The sequence below is a fragment of the Brienomyrus brachyistius genome, unplaced genomic scaffold (assembly GCF_023856365.1).
Source record: "Brienomyrus brachyistius isolate T26 unplaced genomic scaffold, BBRACH_0.4 scaffold32, whole genome shotgun sequence".
Classification (NCBI taxonomy): Eukaryota; Metazoa; Chordata; class Actinopteri; order Osteoglossiformes; family Mormyridae; genus Brienomyrus; species Brienomyrus brachyistius.
Window position 1 is genome coordinate 3,351,860 of NW_026042307.1, and position 16,535 is coordinate 3,368,394.

At 42.1% G+C, this 16,535-nt stretch overlaps 1 protein-coding gene across 3 annotated transcripts; it reads left to right on the forward strand.

Annotated features, from left to right (window-relative positions):
* The first annotated feature begins 64 nt into the window (after positions 1–64).
* zmp:0000000662 (RING finger protein 145) lies at positions 65–12,049 on the forward strand. Of its 3 annotated transcripts, XM_048997159.1 has the most exons (11): positions 65–173; positions 617–1,059; positions 1,724–1,832; positions 2,389–2,480; positions 3,148–3,389; positions 4,068–4,243; positions 6,241–6,381; positions 6,729–6,911; positions 7,021–7,168; positions 9,038–9,394; positions 10,328–12,049. In XM_048997159.1, exons 2-11 carry the CDS (start codon positions 891–893, stop codon positions 11,327–11,329), a joined length of 2,619 nt encoding a protein of 872 aa, XP_048853116.1. In that variant the 5' UTR covers positions 65–173; positions 617–890; the 3' UTR covers positions 11,330–12,049. The 3 variants fall into 3 exon arrangements, with proteins under 3 accessions (XP_048853116.1, XP_048853118.1, XP_048853117.1); XM_048997161.1 differs by lacking the exon at positions 10,328–12,049 and adding an exon at positions 10,168–10,320 and having other exon boundaries at positions 71–1,059; XM_048997160.1 differs by lacking the exons at positions 65–173; positions 617–1,059 and having other exon boundaries at positions 1,771–1,897.
* The last annotated feature ends 4,486 nt before the right edge of the window (positions 12,050–16,535 follow it).

Genomic DNA, 16,535 nt, shown 5'->3' on the forward strand with positions numbered 1-16,535 from the left:
TGCAGCTGTATGGGTCACGTGAGCAGACGCAGCAAATCCCCGATGAGTATCCGTAAGGCCAATAAGCTGCTGGGAAAACTTCAGACGTCATTTCCGCAAAGCGGCCGTGCGGATGACAGTTTGTCGCCGAGAGTTATTCACGTTCATATGATTATTACCTGGATTTTTTAAATGTGAGAAACACCACTGGTAACACTTATCATTTGTCTCAACTTGCTACTTTCGTTCTGCATATTTTATGGATTTTTTTCCTTATTAGATAACCCCAACACTGTAGTGGGGTCAGAGTTTACCATAATGGCTGTTAAAGCTAAACATGGTGGCTTTAACGTTTAAAACGTTTTCAATCTCTTCATTCTGTTTATTTTAGCCTTAATAGTCTGATCGCCGTGTTGTCTGGGCTGGGAGTGTTAAGATAACAGCCTAACAGTCTTTGTTTATGTGTACGTGTACGGTGTAACCCAGCATTAACAAATGAAACTAAAGTCGGGGGAGACTGATATAATGTTCCGTATTTTTTTTTGACATTTCCACGCGTGGCTGTATTTGTAATGAAGAAAACCGAGTATGACTTAATATACATGTGATTTGAATGGGATGTTTTTCTCTTAAGCAGCAGTCTTGTCCAATATATGATGAGTCTCATGCTGAATGCAGCCACTTCCTTTTGGACTGGAGATTTTCTGCTCCGTACTGTTTTTGCGCCAAGTGAAAATGTTGGTGCACCGAAGACCCGGCAGGAGGAATCGTAAAAAAGGACGCGTCCGTGGGGATTACTTATAAGGCAGTCTTTGGTCGGCTGGGCAAGCCCAGATTTTCATGAACAGCCTAATGATGTGAAGCGTGACCTCTGCAGCCGGCTTAGGCAGCGATCCATTAACTTATACGAAATGCCCCGTCTGGAGGAAATCGCAAACGTCGCACTGAGGGTGCCCAGCATCTTGGTGCTGGACCTGTTATACAAATGTGACATGGACAGCTTCACGGAGCACCTCAGGGCGAGAAACGAGGACATGCTGTTTAAATATAAATATGTGGTGTGGAATATGTATTACGTCGGTAAGTGTACTCTTAAAGCAGCTGCTTTCCGGGAATGGTGTCCAGTATATATATAGGTGTATTACTTTGTAACAGAATACATGTAGAAATATAAGTATGGCAAACAAAAAGAGACCACCACCTTTACTTTGAAGCTTATTTAAAAATCAATTTTGTAGAAAAGAAGGTATTTTCTCTGTTTATGCTAACAGCGAGAATTTTTGTCAATAATTATTGGCAAACAGATGCATGTTTCAGCTGTTTTAGGCTGATTAGGGTTAATTGTTTATCTTTTCCCATGTTTGTAATTCTTGTATCTGGGGGCTCAGTTGGTAGCTCTGTTGCATCTCGCAAATCTGTGTCTGGAGCTTGTATGTTATCCGTGTCTTTCCTCTGGAGGCTCTTGGTTTTGGTGTGTACGTGTGTGTGTGTGTGTACGTGTGTGTGTGTGTGTGTGTGTGTGTGTGTGTACGTGTGTGTGTGTGTGTGTGTGTGTGTGTGTGTACGCGTGTGTGCGCCCTGCAATGGACTGGCATCCCATCCCCGGTGCTGCCTGGCATAGGCTCCAGGCCTACATGTAACTGCCAGCTGGATGGGCGCTTAAAGGATGAAAGGGAATTTCATGTGCCGTCTGCATGCCTGGTTCTGCTCACTAAATTGTCATGATGCTGAATGTCACCTGCAGGCCACCTGATCAGCGTGGTGCTGCTGGCCCTCCCCCTGAGGCACATAGTGGGGCTTTACCTGTACGTCTTGACAGCTCTGCTGCTCTACATGGGGCACCAGATCTCCAGGTGGGAAGCGATGGGCACGAGCTCTGAGTCCCTCCTTGGTTTTGCTCCTGCATGCAGGGATGGAGGTTGTACATCTACTTTAAATGAAATTCTTTTCTCCAGCACGACGTGCTGGTTAGTCCATACAAGTAACTGTTTAACTACGGACAAAACGCCTCCATTCCAGCACACAGTCAGTGCAGTAGCCCATGTGTGGCATCACATAAAAGACAAACGGGGTACTTTTTATACATAAATGTATGTTCAGACTTGCTACTATTATATCATATCAAGCAGATTTGTAACTCTGTTGTGTTTTCATTTGTTTTTCAGTTACTTGATTTGGTATATTATTTGCCCTTGCCGTGCTGTATGTTATAGATTTTTCATGGTGGTTTTATTAACAATCTCAAAAAATAAATAGTTGATTGTAAGTATGAGGCTGTACTTTTCATTTTTACAGTAATACAGTAATATATGGGCTACTGGTGTAAATTGTTCTGTACAGCATTATTGATTTTATGTATGTTTCTCATTGAGATACAATGGCACTTCTCTTTTTCTCCCTTATACCCAGAGATTATGTGCGTGGAGAGGTGCAATATGGGTATGAGGGTGCTGTCTATCTTGATTCTTTGGCTTTCAACCGCTTTGTCACCGCACTCACAAGTAGGTCATCACTCTCTCAAGTTAAAAAAAAAAGTTACTACTAAGATAATGAGATGTATGCATTGGTTTCTTTTGGTTACCTGCCTACCTGAAATGACATTTGACCATGTGGTATTTGAAAGTACCTTTTTAAATTGGACTGCAATTTGCCTAATATTACACGCACATTTTTACAAGTACAATGGATAGAACTTGTAATGATAAATTATTTTAACTATGTAATTGTTACTGTCACATTAAGAATGTCATGGTGCCTTAGTGGTAGCCTAACACCTCCAGAGCTGGGGGTTTGAATCACACCTCAGGGAGGCCTGAAGTTCGCAAGTTCTCCCCATGTTGCACTGGTTTTCCAGAGGATTCTCTGTTTTCCAAAGAAATTCAGTAAGGTGAATTGGTTACTGTAAATTGCCCGTAGTGTTCCTTGGCACATGCTGTGCATTGTACCCTAGCCTTTCATTGTGAACTTGTAATGGATAGCAATTATAGAAGATGGATGGAAGAAAATGCCACACTTAACTTTTCTCCTTGTGCAGTGTGTTGTTTAAAGTTCATGCATCACTTAGCAGGTGTTTCCTGTTCTGTGCAATGTTTTTCTGCCCGTCAATTTTTTCCCCCTGTCTATTGTATGTGCCTCCAAATTTGATGCAATCTGTGCCTGTCTTTCTAGGCCAAATCATCCTGAGCACACTGTGTGCCTTCCTCATGAGGACCAGACAGGTGTGGCTCTTCTCTGCTCACCTACTCCCCCTGCTGGCGCGGCTGTGTGCCGTGTCCCACTCCACACTGGTCACAGTCAGCTCCTTTGCCATGGTCCTCACGGGCATTGAGGCAGCCATCTTCCTCCTCTCCAACTTCTTTGTGCCCTATCACCTGGCTCGGACTGTGTACAGGGAGTTCCAGCAGCTGGAGGTGTGAACATGGCCTTTGACTCGCACTGATAGATCGCCAAGGAGTTCCATGAATAACAGAGGGTCATGTAACAATTGCAGTACCCCTGAATTTTAGTCTGTTAGATTATGATTATAAACAGGTATATCACTCTACATTACTGTATTGTCTAGTATTGGGATAGCATATAGTACAAGCAATCCCCAGGTTAAGTACTTCCAAGTTATGGACAACTTGTACTTATGAACGGACTGCGCTAAGGACTATTATATTATAACTTGGGTTAAATATAATGGTTCATGGTAATGAAAGCACTCACTACTTCGTGACGCTCGTGAAAACATTGTGTGGCTTCAGCAGTTTCTGCTGTATTACTGTTTTTCCGACCTACCTGCAAAATTGACTTAAATACAGACTCGTTTGTAACCTGACTGCCTGTATTTCATGACCTGATGGATGTCTGCCTCAGCAAAATAATCTAAAGAACACTTTGTGCCGTGGAATATGTAACATATACATATTTAGTTCTATAAATTGTGGGGGAAATAATTTGCAATTTGATAGAGGCTAACTAAGGTAAGAAACTGAAAATGTGATACCACAGATTTCCTGTGTGCCCACTTCCAGTTTTATGCTAAGATGCAAGTAGCTGTTCTGACTTTCCTGCTTCTTTGCTTTTTCCCCTCTCCTCCTGTACAGGCAGTTGAACTTTACAGGCTGCTTGCTGTGGGAATCTCCCTGTGGAACCAGTTTGCTGTCCCTACGCTCTTCAGCGTCTTCTGGTTTGTGCTGTTCCTGGTCCAGATATACTCTTATGCCACAGCCAGCAATAATTTTGTCAGCCACCAGGGGGTGCTGTTTGTGTTGCTTACCAGGTGAGGCCCAATGAGCTTATTACATTTGCATGTGCTATGTCATCAGCAAAGTGAAGCAGTCTTTTTTTTTTTATTACCCCACAGTTTAAGCATTACTCAGCACCTCAGGTGCCAAATTGTATCCTACTTCTGAGACTTTAGCTTACAGAAATTATTGCATTGTTTTGTTGCATTAAATGTGGACAATATTACAACTTTTAAATGTCTGTTAAAATGTTTAGTCTAATTCTTTATATTCTGTTAGACTAGTGGTTCTCAAACTCGGTCCTCGGGGCCCCACTGCCCTGCTTGTTTTCCAGCTATCCCTGCCCTACACATTGCTGATTACCTGGATCAGTTGTGTTCAGTCAATCAGAAGCTGAAAGTCAGCTGGGACTTGTGTGTGGGGCAGGGATAGCTGGAAAATAAGCAGGGCAGTGGGTCCCGAGGACCGAGTTTGAGAACCCCTGCATTAGATCAAGTGGATACAATAAATACTAATGTATATGATACTGACATTTTTATCATACAGCATAAAACTTGCACCAAACTTTCAAACACTTACAGCCTTACTTTTAAGTGTCTCTTTCAGAGAGTCACAGTGATTGAGTTCTGGTTGAGTGCCCTTCGATCCAGTATGAGAGACAGGTCATTTCAAAGACATTAGTAATGTACAACTGCTGCAGTATTCAGAATGCAGTGGACCGACAGATATGGGCAGTGTGTCTAAGCACAGGAAGCCAACCTTCCTGAAATGGCGTGTCTGTGGATAATGCAACCAGTCATTGGTAAAGTTAAAATGCAAATTAGCTGGTCTTAACTGAATAAATATTGAAGAAATTATTTTTTATTGCTGTAGTAGATTTATACCTTTATTTCTCCACATAGTGTGTTTTTGCAACTTTTTCCTGTTGACTATATTATTAACTGAGATATGGCCCCTTGTTGTCAGCTAGGGAGTCATTATATAGGGAAAATGATGAACCTTTGGGGCTGGGCTTGAATACACTACCTATTGGTTACTGTAATTAGCACTATGGATAAAATAATATAAAAATATAATGCATTCACAATTGAAATTGAGATTTTTTTTCTCACAATTCTTGAACAATATTTCTCTCTGTAGTATTGTTGTTGTTGCTGTTTATTATTAGCACTACACATTGTCTTTATGAAAATGGAACAAATATTACAATCATTACTGAAATGGGACTGTCACATCATATGTTGATACAGCTTAGAGAGAAAGGGGGAACGCATGGTTTAATGCCATGGATCACCCTACTAATGCAAACGCAGCAGAATCGGTGTCATGGAATAATGAGACAGTATATGGATGATGAATCCAGATTGCAATTTAAAACCAATTAATCACACAGCCCTACCTGTTTTTCCATGGCCCACCCTGTAATGCTGGTTTTTGGTGCAGCTAAGATCTTTGCTAAAATATGTGATTGATGATATTAATCATCTTTAACATTGTATTACATAAACGGAAAGAAATGGGTGAGGGAAAAGACTTCAGCTAATTGCGTGAGTTAATAAAATAATTGTGCAATTCATTCGGGGGGGGGGGGGGGGGGGTGCATTGGCTCATTGTTTAGCGCTGGATTCTCACAGCCCCAGGATTGATTAATATGCCTTGTTTCTCTGTTACTTTGCATGTTTGCATGCTCCTCTGTGTTCGTGGATACCTTCCTGCAAAGGTATGGGTGTCCATAAATTTGCCAGTGTGAGTGCACACCCTGGGATGGACTGGCATCCCACCCAAGATGCCCCCTCTGATGAGAGAGGTTCCAGACTAATCAGCAGCTCAACTGAGCCTAATTAATGTGTGATTTGGACTGAAAATCAGCACAGACTGAGGCTTGCGAGCACAAGGAGTGGAAGTCGCTGTTTTATGGAGTCTCCTTGAGTTAAGCTAGGGAGAAGCTGTCGGCCTACGGCATAATGTCTCCGGTGTGACCAGTTTGGTGGATCTTCGAGCAGCTTGATTTAAACTACTGTGTTGTTGGCAGCGTCTCCGAGTGCTGTGCCACACCGTACTCCCTGCTGGGCCTCACCTTCGTGGTCTCCTACCTGGCGCTGGGCCTGCTAAACCTCTGCAAGTTCTACCTGGGGGGCTACGCAGCCGTACAGAATGAGAACGTCATGCACAGGTGAGCGGGTGTCTGCCTGCCTGTCTGGAATGTCCTCAAAGAAATTAGATATTAAATATATTAACTAAAAATAGATGTCAGGATATCCTCCCAAAAAAAAAAAAAAAAAAACTGAAAGTAAATCATAAAAAAAAATCTATAGTATCTTTATCTTTTCTCTCTTTAATTGGTTTTGGAATTACATTTAATTAGATTGAAAGGGGTATCAGTGGGTAGTCCTTTAACAGAAATGCAGGCCCGTTTGGCGTGCGTGTTGGTGTTCAATATATTTGTTGCATATGTGCTATACTCATGTGGTCCTTGTTTTATGCGTTTATTTATTGCTATATTTTTTATTGCTCTCTCAGAGGTGTGACGGAGGGGGTGACCCTACTCCTGTTAGCCCTCCAGACCGGCCTCCTGGACATGCAGGTGTTACAGCGTACCTTCCTCCTCAGCATCATCCTCTTCATCGTGGTCACCTCCACCCTGCAGTCCATGATAGAGATCACCGACCCCATCATATTAGCACTGGGAGCATCTCGAAACAGGTGAAAAACGCGCATCAGCACACTAAGTGATGGGGAACTAGAAGGGTGGGTCTTTTGTGGTGGGCGGGGTCTGCTGATTGACATGGTCTGCTTCTATTTCCACCCACAGGAGCTTCTGGCGGCATTTCAGAGGCCTCAGCATGTGTCTCTTCTTATTACTCTTCCCGGGGTTCATGGCTTATAAAATTTCGCAGTTCTTCCACATGGACTTTTGGCTGCTTATCCTGGTGTCCAGCTGCATGCTGACCTCCCTACAGGTAGGGGAGGAAACCTCCGTGTTGAGGAACAATGTGATAGGTGAAGAGTAACTAAACCTTTGCATAAGAGAATGTTATATTGCCATCTTTTTTGGTTAACTTTATTTAATATTTAATTTGCTTAATGTCCCTTGTGGATTAATAATTTATATGTCTGTCTGTAGAATTATTTCTAGTTATAGTCCCCCATATCCGTGGGTGACATGTTCCAAGACCAATGTGGATAGCGAAACTGCGGATAATAGCCAACCATCCTTCGACCCCAAATATAATACGATTTTCATGTACATACATATGGGAAAGTATAATAGATAAATTACACACAGTGCCAGCATTAGATACAGTAATAATAAGGTACATTGTACATTATTATGCAGTACTATACTCTCTCAAATGAAAGGCATTTTGACATTTTAGCCTAATTCTCAAGAGACGATATAATGATGGAAAAAATACGTATGAAGAGATGACAGCAATGAAAATCATGGCCCTCAAAGGAAAAGTGAAAAAACAGCTACTGTTACACATTTTATGATGAAAAAATTGTATCTAATGAGACTAATATATTTGTTAAAAAATATTTTAGCTTATTGTGGGCATTCACTGCTTTACAGCCTGTACTAATTTGCCATGTGCTCTGAAATTTATAAAGCGTTTCTGGAATTTTTAAACTTCCAGGCAATAAACCACAGATAAATGAAACCGTGGATATGGGTATCCCACTGTATATCAACTTCGGCACACTGCTAATTTATTTGATTTAATAGTTCAATCAAATACTTAAATATACAAGTACTATGAAATCTTTGGTAAAACTAAAGCCCAGCAGGACCTAGTTGAAGGCCTTTGGATACAGATATTTCATGTGGATTCTATGCTTCTCCATTGGCAATTCAGTGATTGTCCAGAAAGCTCTAGAATGTCAATCTAGAATTTATGGTTCAGTCAGATATCTGGGCGTCTGACACATTAAATAAAAATAACATGGTTACATATATATATAGTCACAAATTAAAAAGTAAAACATATTTGGTAAATCAGCAAACATATGTGCCTCTGCTTTCATGAAAGGCCCAATTAACACTAGAACTAGAGTCAAACTGCCTTAATCTTTAAGCAAGATGTACTTCAGCGTTTGCAGTGCTTCTGTTTGTGCTAATGTGCTGTTAGTGTGAATAACAGCAGTGAATCTAACACCCTCAACCAAAAAGCCATAATGTTCTTAAGAGTGGCTGCTCTGAGAACTTTTCAGCTACACAATTTCAGGGCAAACGGCATTTTATAAACTGTTGGATAAATATACATTTTTCAGTTAATTGGTGATTTCATGTTCAAAGTTGGCAGCCCTGAAGTGGCTTGTCATTCTGTTTGCGTGGGTAATAAGACCACCCATTCACCCAACTGTAATACCGATTAAAATGTACTTGATATATTATAATATCTATATTTTTAAATTTACATAAAGTGACAGGAATGCTACTTCTCCCAAAACTTGGAAAAAAGTAATACAGTGATATAATACCATCACCGTGCAAAAAGGCGAAAATACCGTGATAATTTTAAGTCATCGCATCCATCTCCCAGCACTAGTCGGACCTGGTATCTGTGTGGTGGTATGTGGCTTAGCAGGCTAAGATGCTGTGCTTGTGAGTGCAAAGTTCAAACCCTATGGTCAGCAGACTGATGTCGCCGTTGAGCCTTTAACCCCAGTTGTTGACCCTGGTTAAAATCATCTGCTAAATAATTAAATGCATGTAAATGTAACAAATGTCTGACAGCAGTAATAGCAGTGTTGGCCTGTGTTATACATGCGGAAGCGGAAGCTGTATATGGAGAGAGAGTAACGAACAGTGCTCTCCGTCCACCCAGGTGACTGGTACCCTGCTGATCTACTCGCTCTTCATGGTGGAGCTGGTGCGGCAGGACCCGATCGAGAGCCTGGACGAGATCATTTACTGCGTGAACGCGGTGAGCCGCGTTCTGGAGTTCCTGGTAGCACTGTGCGTGGTCGGCTACGGCACTTGGGAGTCGCTGGTCGGCGAATGGAGCTGGATGGGTGCCTCCGTCATCATCATCCACTCCTACTTCAACGTCTGGCTGCGCGCCCAGTCCGGCTGGAGGAGCTTCCTGCTACGCCGGGAGGCCGCCAAGAAGATCAACTCCCTGCCCCGGGCTTCTGCGGAGCAGCTGCGCCACCTCAATGACGTCTGCGCCATCTGCTTCCAGGTCAGTGGGGGGTCAAGGATCAGGGGAATGGCTGGTATGTTACTGTGTAGGTTGTCTTTGCTTTTCAAAGGTACATTGATGGATACAAATGTAGGTAACGAGGGGAGTAGTGAAATTCCAAAAGATGATTTGGTGGAAAATGGGGGGGGTGGGGTGGCGTGGGGGGGAAGAGAATTCAGACATTCATTAAGAACAAATAAGCCAAGGCAAGATGGGAGTTGGGGTCTGGTCATGTTTAGAAGAAAAGAGAAAAGAACATTTGTTGCAAATGCACCAAGGCGCAGGTGGAAAGATTCAACACAATGTTCTTGATCACCTGTCCACCCCCCCCCCCCAAAAAAAAAATATATATATATATATATTATGTGCTTTTAGGTGTAGTTTACAGTTAAAGGGGGAAATAACATTTTATAAAAATTATATTTTTAAATGATTTTTATAAATTATTCAGGTTGAATACCTTGATTCTAGATAAAACAAGTTATTTTGCAGGTGATGTAGTGGCCCAGTAGTAAGCACTGTTACTTCATACCTCTGTGTCCGGGGGGTCTGGTCCCCACCATGGCTCCATATGTGCGTAGTATACATGTTCTCCATGTGTCATCGTGGAGTTTCCTCTGCGTACTCCAGTCCAAAAACATGAGGTTGATTGGATTTACCAAATTGTGTGTTTGTGTGTGTGTGTGTGTGGAGTGGGGGGGGGGAGAAGAGTGTTTGTTTTGTGATGGATTGGCATTCCAACCTTGTTCCCTGCCTTGGCCTGTACCTTTCAGGATAGGCTCCAGAACCCCCTAACTCAGAATGGATCAAGCGGGTACAAAAAAGGGAAGTTATATTGCTCTATATGTTTAGTATGAGTTAATTTATTAGAAATGTATTTTACTTGCACGTATGTTCTCTCTTGGCTATATATCCGACGTCTTGTTTACCCAGGAGATGAATTCTGCCGTGGTCACACACTGTGGCCACTTCTTCCATGGAAATTGTCTGCGCAAGTGGTTGTACGTCCAGGAGACCTGCCCAATGTGCCATCAACCTATCAAACCCACCATGTCCTCCACGTCTACGGGCAAGGCCCAGCCTGAGGATGAGGCCCCAGCTACCCCAGTGGAGAGTAGGAATGGGGCATGTCCAACACTTGGCCATGAAAATCAAGCTTCTAGGGCAACAGTTGGTCCAGAGCAGGCTCCCCAGTGTTCTATAAATCAGCTGCCTGAGGAAGTTGGTACAAGGGAAGATGATCTCAATACCTCGGGTGACCAGGAAGTATCATGTGACCTCAATAAAAAATTATCTTTGGATCTCTGCTTCAGTCCTAGTGACATTGCGGGCTTTGCTGACTCAGGAAAAATGCCTGTCACAGGGGGCTTGAGTGTAGAACTGCTGAGGAAATCCTGCGAGGATGACTTCCTGGATGCCAGAAGTTGTCCAGGTGTACCTGGCATGCATCCTGTCGAAATGGCAGGTGGGATGCAGCCAGAAGGAAGTCGCCTCTCTGAGACCCTGAAAAACAGACCTGATGGATTATCGAGGTCCTTCAACAGCCTAAAAAATGAAGAGGATGCAGGGGAAAGGAGAGGTCCTCTGGTGGAAGCTGGTCACGATGGCCTTGATTTGAGTGAGCCACTCCATGATGTGAAGACCGATCAGGTTTTGGCTCAAAAGAGTGACCTTGAGGGTAGCACCTTGATTTGCATCGACAGCCAAGGACGATTCACTGCCAGAGGCTCTGAGGGCCTGTCTGATGTGCTTCCATGCAGAGAGGAGATCAGTCCGTCGGACCTGATGCTCCAGAACCTGCCGGACTACGAGTTAAAGGGAAAGAAGTACCAGGAACTTGGCTGTGTTCCCCGTAGCGTGGAGAGCAAGGCTGTGAGACCTAATGATGGGGGCACCAGCAAAGGGGTGAGCCCAGAGTGTAGCAGTGCCTCATAAGCAGCTAGTGGAAGCTCCAGCCAACATCCCAAACACGAATGCCTTTTGTACAGGACAGAGTCTTTGAATGTGTTGCCTTTACTCATATCTGGCCAATTTGTCCAGACATTTGTGTTGATCAGAGAAATGGGGAAATTCCCTAGTATATATAATAATGAAGATACAACCAATCATGGTTTACTTGAAACAGAACTGAACAAACTAAATTAAATTTTGGACATGCTATAGAACTAAGCCACTTTTACATAGCATATAAATTCAGATTGGTACTGTTTCATTAATTTGTATTTGATCTTTTCTACATGTTCCTTATTTTGCTATTGTGACTTTTTTACATCTTGTTCAACGTTGTTCTACATTTAATCAAGACTTTAAAAGCAAATTAATAGGATCATTGTGTTTCATTTTTTTTCCAGATTGAAATAAGATATAGTAGCATTCTTTTAATGTTTTAGTTTTATTAAATGCTATATTTCTTGTTTTCCCAAAGCCAATTCTTAGTTTAGATGTAGAATGTTGTATGCTCTCTGGGTGTTATGCATCAATTTTTGTTGGACTTATGAATGATTGATTTTGGTATGTTTGGTACAAGTCTGCCTTTAAAAGCACAAATATTACCAAGGAAACCTCGGGTGAAGTGGAGCTTGCCGTCTCAGAACTGTGATGTACTACAAAAAAAAGAAAAAAAATCCTATGACTATAAAGGGTACAACCATAGAAGCCTGCTTGGTCTTTTTGTATGTGTGCTTGGCAGGGATGTGTGCAGGTGATAGAGCCCCCCCCCCCCTTTTTGCCTTATCTCCTGAGAGCTGGAAGTTCAAAATACTACGATAACTTACTGAGAAGATTGGCATTACATCAGTGTATATGGGCTGCAAATCCTAAAGGTGAAATTCAGTGTGTACAATAGCTTCCGTTCAAATTCAGTTTTCAAATAGCTTTGATTGAGCTGTTGATTGAATGCATATTATTCATATTGCATTAAACCAAACACAGTGGTTGAGAGCTATTATTAGTGTTTGATAATTTCATCAATCAAGCCTTTAGTTAACAGATTATGATTAATAGAACATCATTTTCACTTAGGCCAAAATATATATGGCATATCCAAGACAGCGATGGCCAGTCTTTTCCACAAAGGGCCGGTGTGTATGCAGGTTTTTGAGGTAACCTTTAGGTCAGCTGTTCAAACCCAGGTGTGAGGATTCTTGAGCCAATCAGTCCTCTAATTAGTGACCTAATTATGGAGTTGCAGTGAAAACCTGCATACACACCGGCCCTTTGTGAATAAGATTGGCCACCTCTGGCCTAAGACAACTTATGGTGCTCAAATATATTTGGTGTAATTTGATAGGACAGGAAGCATACACAGTGAACTGAACTGGGAAAACTCATTGTGTAATGTACTGTTAAGGCCAATTATATGGACTAAATTGTGTTTAAAATATTGAGGCTTAAAATCCAAAGGCTGGATTAGCACATAATCATTTATATAATAAAGACTGACACTTTAAATCACTGTTTCTCAACCCAGTCCTCAGGGACCCTCAACCAGCCCATATTTTTGATCCCCCCCAGCACCCTTGAACTGAGTATTTGATGTTCTTCACTGCCTGATCGTTTGGTTGAAATATTTTTCCAAAGTATGATAATTGATCCTTATTATTTTTACGCCTCCCTCACCTTGCTGTCTGTGAAGGGCAGCCACCTGTTGGGGCACACTGGGAGCTGGGGGTTAAGGTCCTTGTTCAAGGACCTACAGATGTGCCGAGGCTGAGTTTGAACCGGCGACCTTGAGATTACAAGCAAAGGCTCGGTTACTGACCTCACTGATCAACTGTAATCACAGGGCTTCATCAATAATGGTTGCACATTTTGACATTTAATTCCTTTCTGTACTTTATCAGTCAATATTTGGGGACTTTACAACCTGTTGGCCAGTTGTCTTGGGCTATGAAAGCAATTTGGGAAGACAATTTCCAAGGTTTTGAATAGACTCCAAAACACAAAATTCTCAACCCTTTTGAGATCTGATAGAAAAGTCAGTCGGTAAAATGGCCTTTCAGCATTGCTGAGATCTAGTAACATTTAGTGTCATTTGGAGAAAATCAAATAGGCTAAATGCTTTTTTCTGGGTTAAGTTACTGGGTTTAGGGTTTCATGGCCACTGTGTATCAGAAGATATTAAACCTAATTGAATGAAAAATCTATAAATGAGCATTTTAACACCATTATGCCAAAATGTGTTCAGCATGATTTGCCACGTGAATGTAGTAACGTACATGCCACAATTCTACCAGAGACCACCAGGGGGCAGAAACTGACAGTGTATTATCCATCCATCTATCCATTTTCCAAACCGCTTATCCTATTGGGTCGCGGGGGGTCCGGAGCCTATCCCGGAATCAATGGGCACGAGGCAGGGAACAACCCAGGATGGGGGGCCAGCCCATCGCAGGGCACACTCACACACCATTCACTCACACATGCACTCCTACGGGAAATTTAGCAACTCCAATTAGCCTCAGCATGTTTTTGGACTGTGGGGGGAAACCGGAGTACCCGGAGGAAACCCCACGACGACACGGGGAGAACATGCAAACTCCGCACACATGTGACCCAGGCGGAGACTCGAACCCGGGTCCCAGAGGTGTGAGGCGACAGTGCTAACCACTGCACCACCATGCCGCCCCCGACAGTGTATTAGTGATGTGGAAATTATAAATTTTTCTGTCCACTCCAAAATCCATTTTATGCAATATAAGAATACCAGGTTTCTTCATTTTCATTTTTATCAAATTTAATTACTTTACTAGAAGCAAACTAGTTAAAGATACACTGCCAGTCAAAAGTTTTTACACACTGAGATTTTCAGCCACCAGTTCACCATTTCAGTACCTATATTAGAAAGAAGATGTCATATCTTTGATTCATCAAAGTAACCTCCTGTTGCAGTTATAACAGCAAAGAAAATTCAAGGAATTCTTTCTACAAGGGGCATTAAATACTGCTCTTTTTCATAGGATGAAACAGGTAACTGGTGCATTTAAAGTTAAAGGACAGCCTAGAATTTGACTATGCCATCAGCACACAACCATTTAGTAGGATGTCAGACATGCACTGTTTACATACTCTTTCCAGGTTATAAAGGAAACTTGTTTTATTTGACTTATATTTTCCTTTATAGTTGTTCACTCAACTTTCCAGTGCTTAACAAGAATAAGAAATTTGTAGTTTATGAAATGAATGGAATTAAATAAAGTGATAAAAACCCATGATGTGCAAAAAACCTTTGACTGGTAGCGTATAACCAATGGAGAAAGTATGGTGAGATCACAGCTCAGCTAAGCATGAAAAACCGTAAAAGACACATATATGAAATAATGTTTTATTGTATTTAAAATAGACCACATAAAGCTGAAAAAAACTTTAGTACACCAGGTTATAAGCTCTGTTATAAGAAATACATATGAGGCTGGCAGGGCGACAAAGAAAAAGGTCACGTTAGTGACTTACACTGGAATGTTCTCCTCATTTAATGTACATGTTCCTAAGGGTGTGTGTATATTATACTATATGCTATGAGTCACTATCTGATTTCTCTTCCTCCTGTGTCTAGAAGTAGAATGTGTACTTTCACCGAAAGGGCATTTTTAATTAAATCTGCAGCTGCCCTAGAGCTACATGCTGCTGCTGTATTTTTAGGTTTGTTTTCAGACATGCCCTACTTCTATAATTGTTTTCAGATGTATTTTGCAGACAGATAAAATATCTCATGTGTACAAAGAATTATCTCAGACTGAGTCAGAATTCCATGTGGGGTCCCTCAAGGCTCTGTTCTAGGGTCTTTGTTGTTTTCTCTATACACATGGTTCCGGCCCACTTCATGCACTGGGGGGGGGGGTCACCAAATATCCCAGGTGCGTCATGTGTATCCTTGGTGCCCCCTGCTTCATGCCCCATTCTTCTTGGGTTAAATTCACCATGACCTTTAGATTCTACTTATGTTGTGTTATGTGCTTCTCTGACCCCCAGAGTTCTGCAATAGTGAGAGCGTGTGTCATATTCACAGCTGGTCGTTTGGTCAAGCACTTCACTCTGGATTGGGCCCCAAGCAATGTGGCAGAAATTACATAGCTAGACCGTAGCTTTGATATAGGATCATAAAACATGTCAATTTCCTGTTATAAAGTCTCTGAGCAATGCTGTACTCTGAACGGTACATTTAATTTCCAGACTACACCAAGCATTCTTGCTGAGTTTCCCAAACAGTCCCCAAGTGTCAGTATAGCCTGCTTTTACTTAAATCTGTTAAAACAGCAGACCCTAATGCAACATATATCTCTACACAGCATTTTCCCATGAATGGATGATGTAACTAAAGTTTAATGTTTTATGGTGCGTTTTCATTGATGACAGAGATAAAAACAAAATCACAAAAAAAAAATAATAACAATGACATTGGATGCAGAGGCGCCTGGGTTACATGTGTGTGGAGTTTGCATGCTCTCCCCATGTCGTCGTGGGGTTTCCTCCGGGTACTCCGGTTTCCCCCACAGTCCAAAAACATGCTGAGGCTTATGGGAGTTGCTAAATTGCCCGTAGGTGTGCGTGTGAGAGTGAATGGTGTGTGAGTGTGCCCTGCGATGGGCTGGCCCCCCATCCTGGGTTGTTCCCTGCCTTGTGCCCATAGCTTCTGGGATAGGCTCCAGACCCCCCACAACCTTGAAGGTTCAGCAGTTTGGAACATGGATGGACATTGGATGCATCGATACACATATTAGTCTATATCATATGAGGTTAGCAACTCGGTCTTGAACCAGTCACCATTTTGTTCTGTTCCATTGAAAGATAACCATTTATCTATGCTTCCTTCCCATCCATTTTCTGTAACCGCTTATCCTAGTCAGGGTTGTGGAGAGTCCTGAGTCTGTCCCGGAGGTTACAGGCGCAAGGCAGGGAACAAAACAGGATGGGGCGCCAACTCATCGCAGGGCACACTCACACACCATTCACTCACATCTCCCACACCATTCCTTATCTATACTTCATAAGTATAAATAAGTATAAATCTGGTGTGTTAGTAAGAGACAGACAGAATACATAAAATTAAGGAGTGACTTCATTAAGATGCAAAAATTTTAACTGAAAAAATGGTACATTGAGAGAGCCATGAATACATGGGCATAGATTTGGGTGTGGATAG

Excerpts from the sequence above, each read along its gene's own strand:
- zmp:0000000662 (XM_048997159.1), top strand. The coding sequence starts at position 891 with ATGCCCCGTCTGGAGGAAATCGCAAACGTCGCACTGAGGGTGCCCAGC. Across the intron at positions 6,382-6,728 it reads AATGAGAACGTCATGCACAG|AGGTGTGACGGAGGGGGTGA; the intron begins GTGAGCGGGTGT and ends TTGCTCTCTCAG. Across the intron at positions 9,395-10,327 it reads TCTGCGCCATCTGCTTCCAG|GAGATGAATTCTGCCGTGGT; the intron begins GTCAGTGGGGGG and ends TTGTTTACCCAG.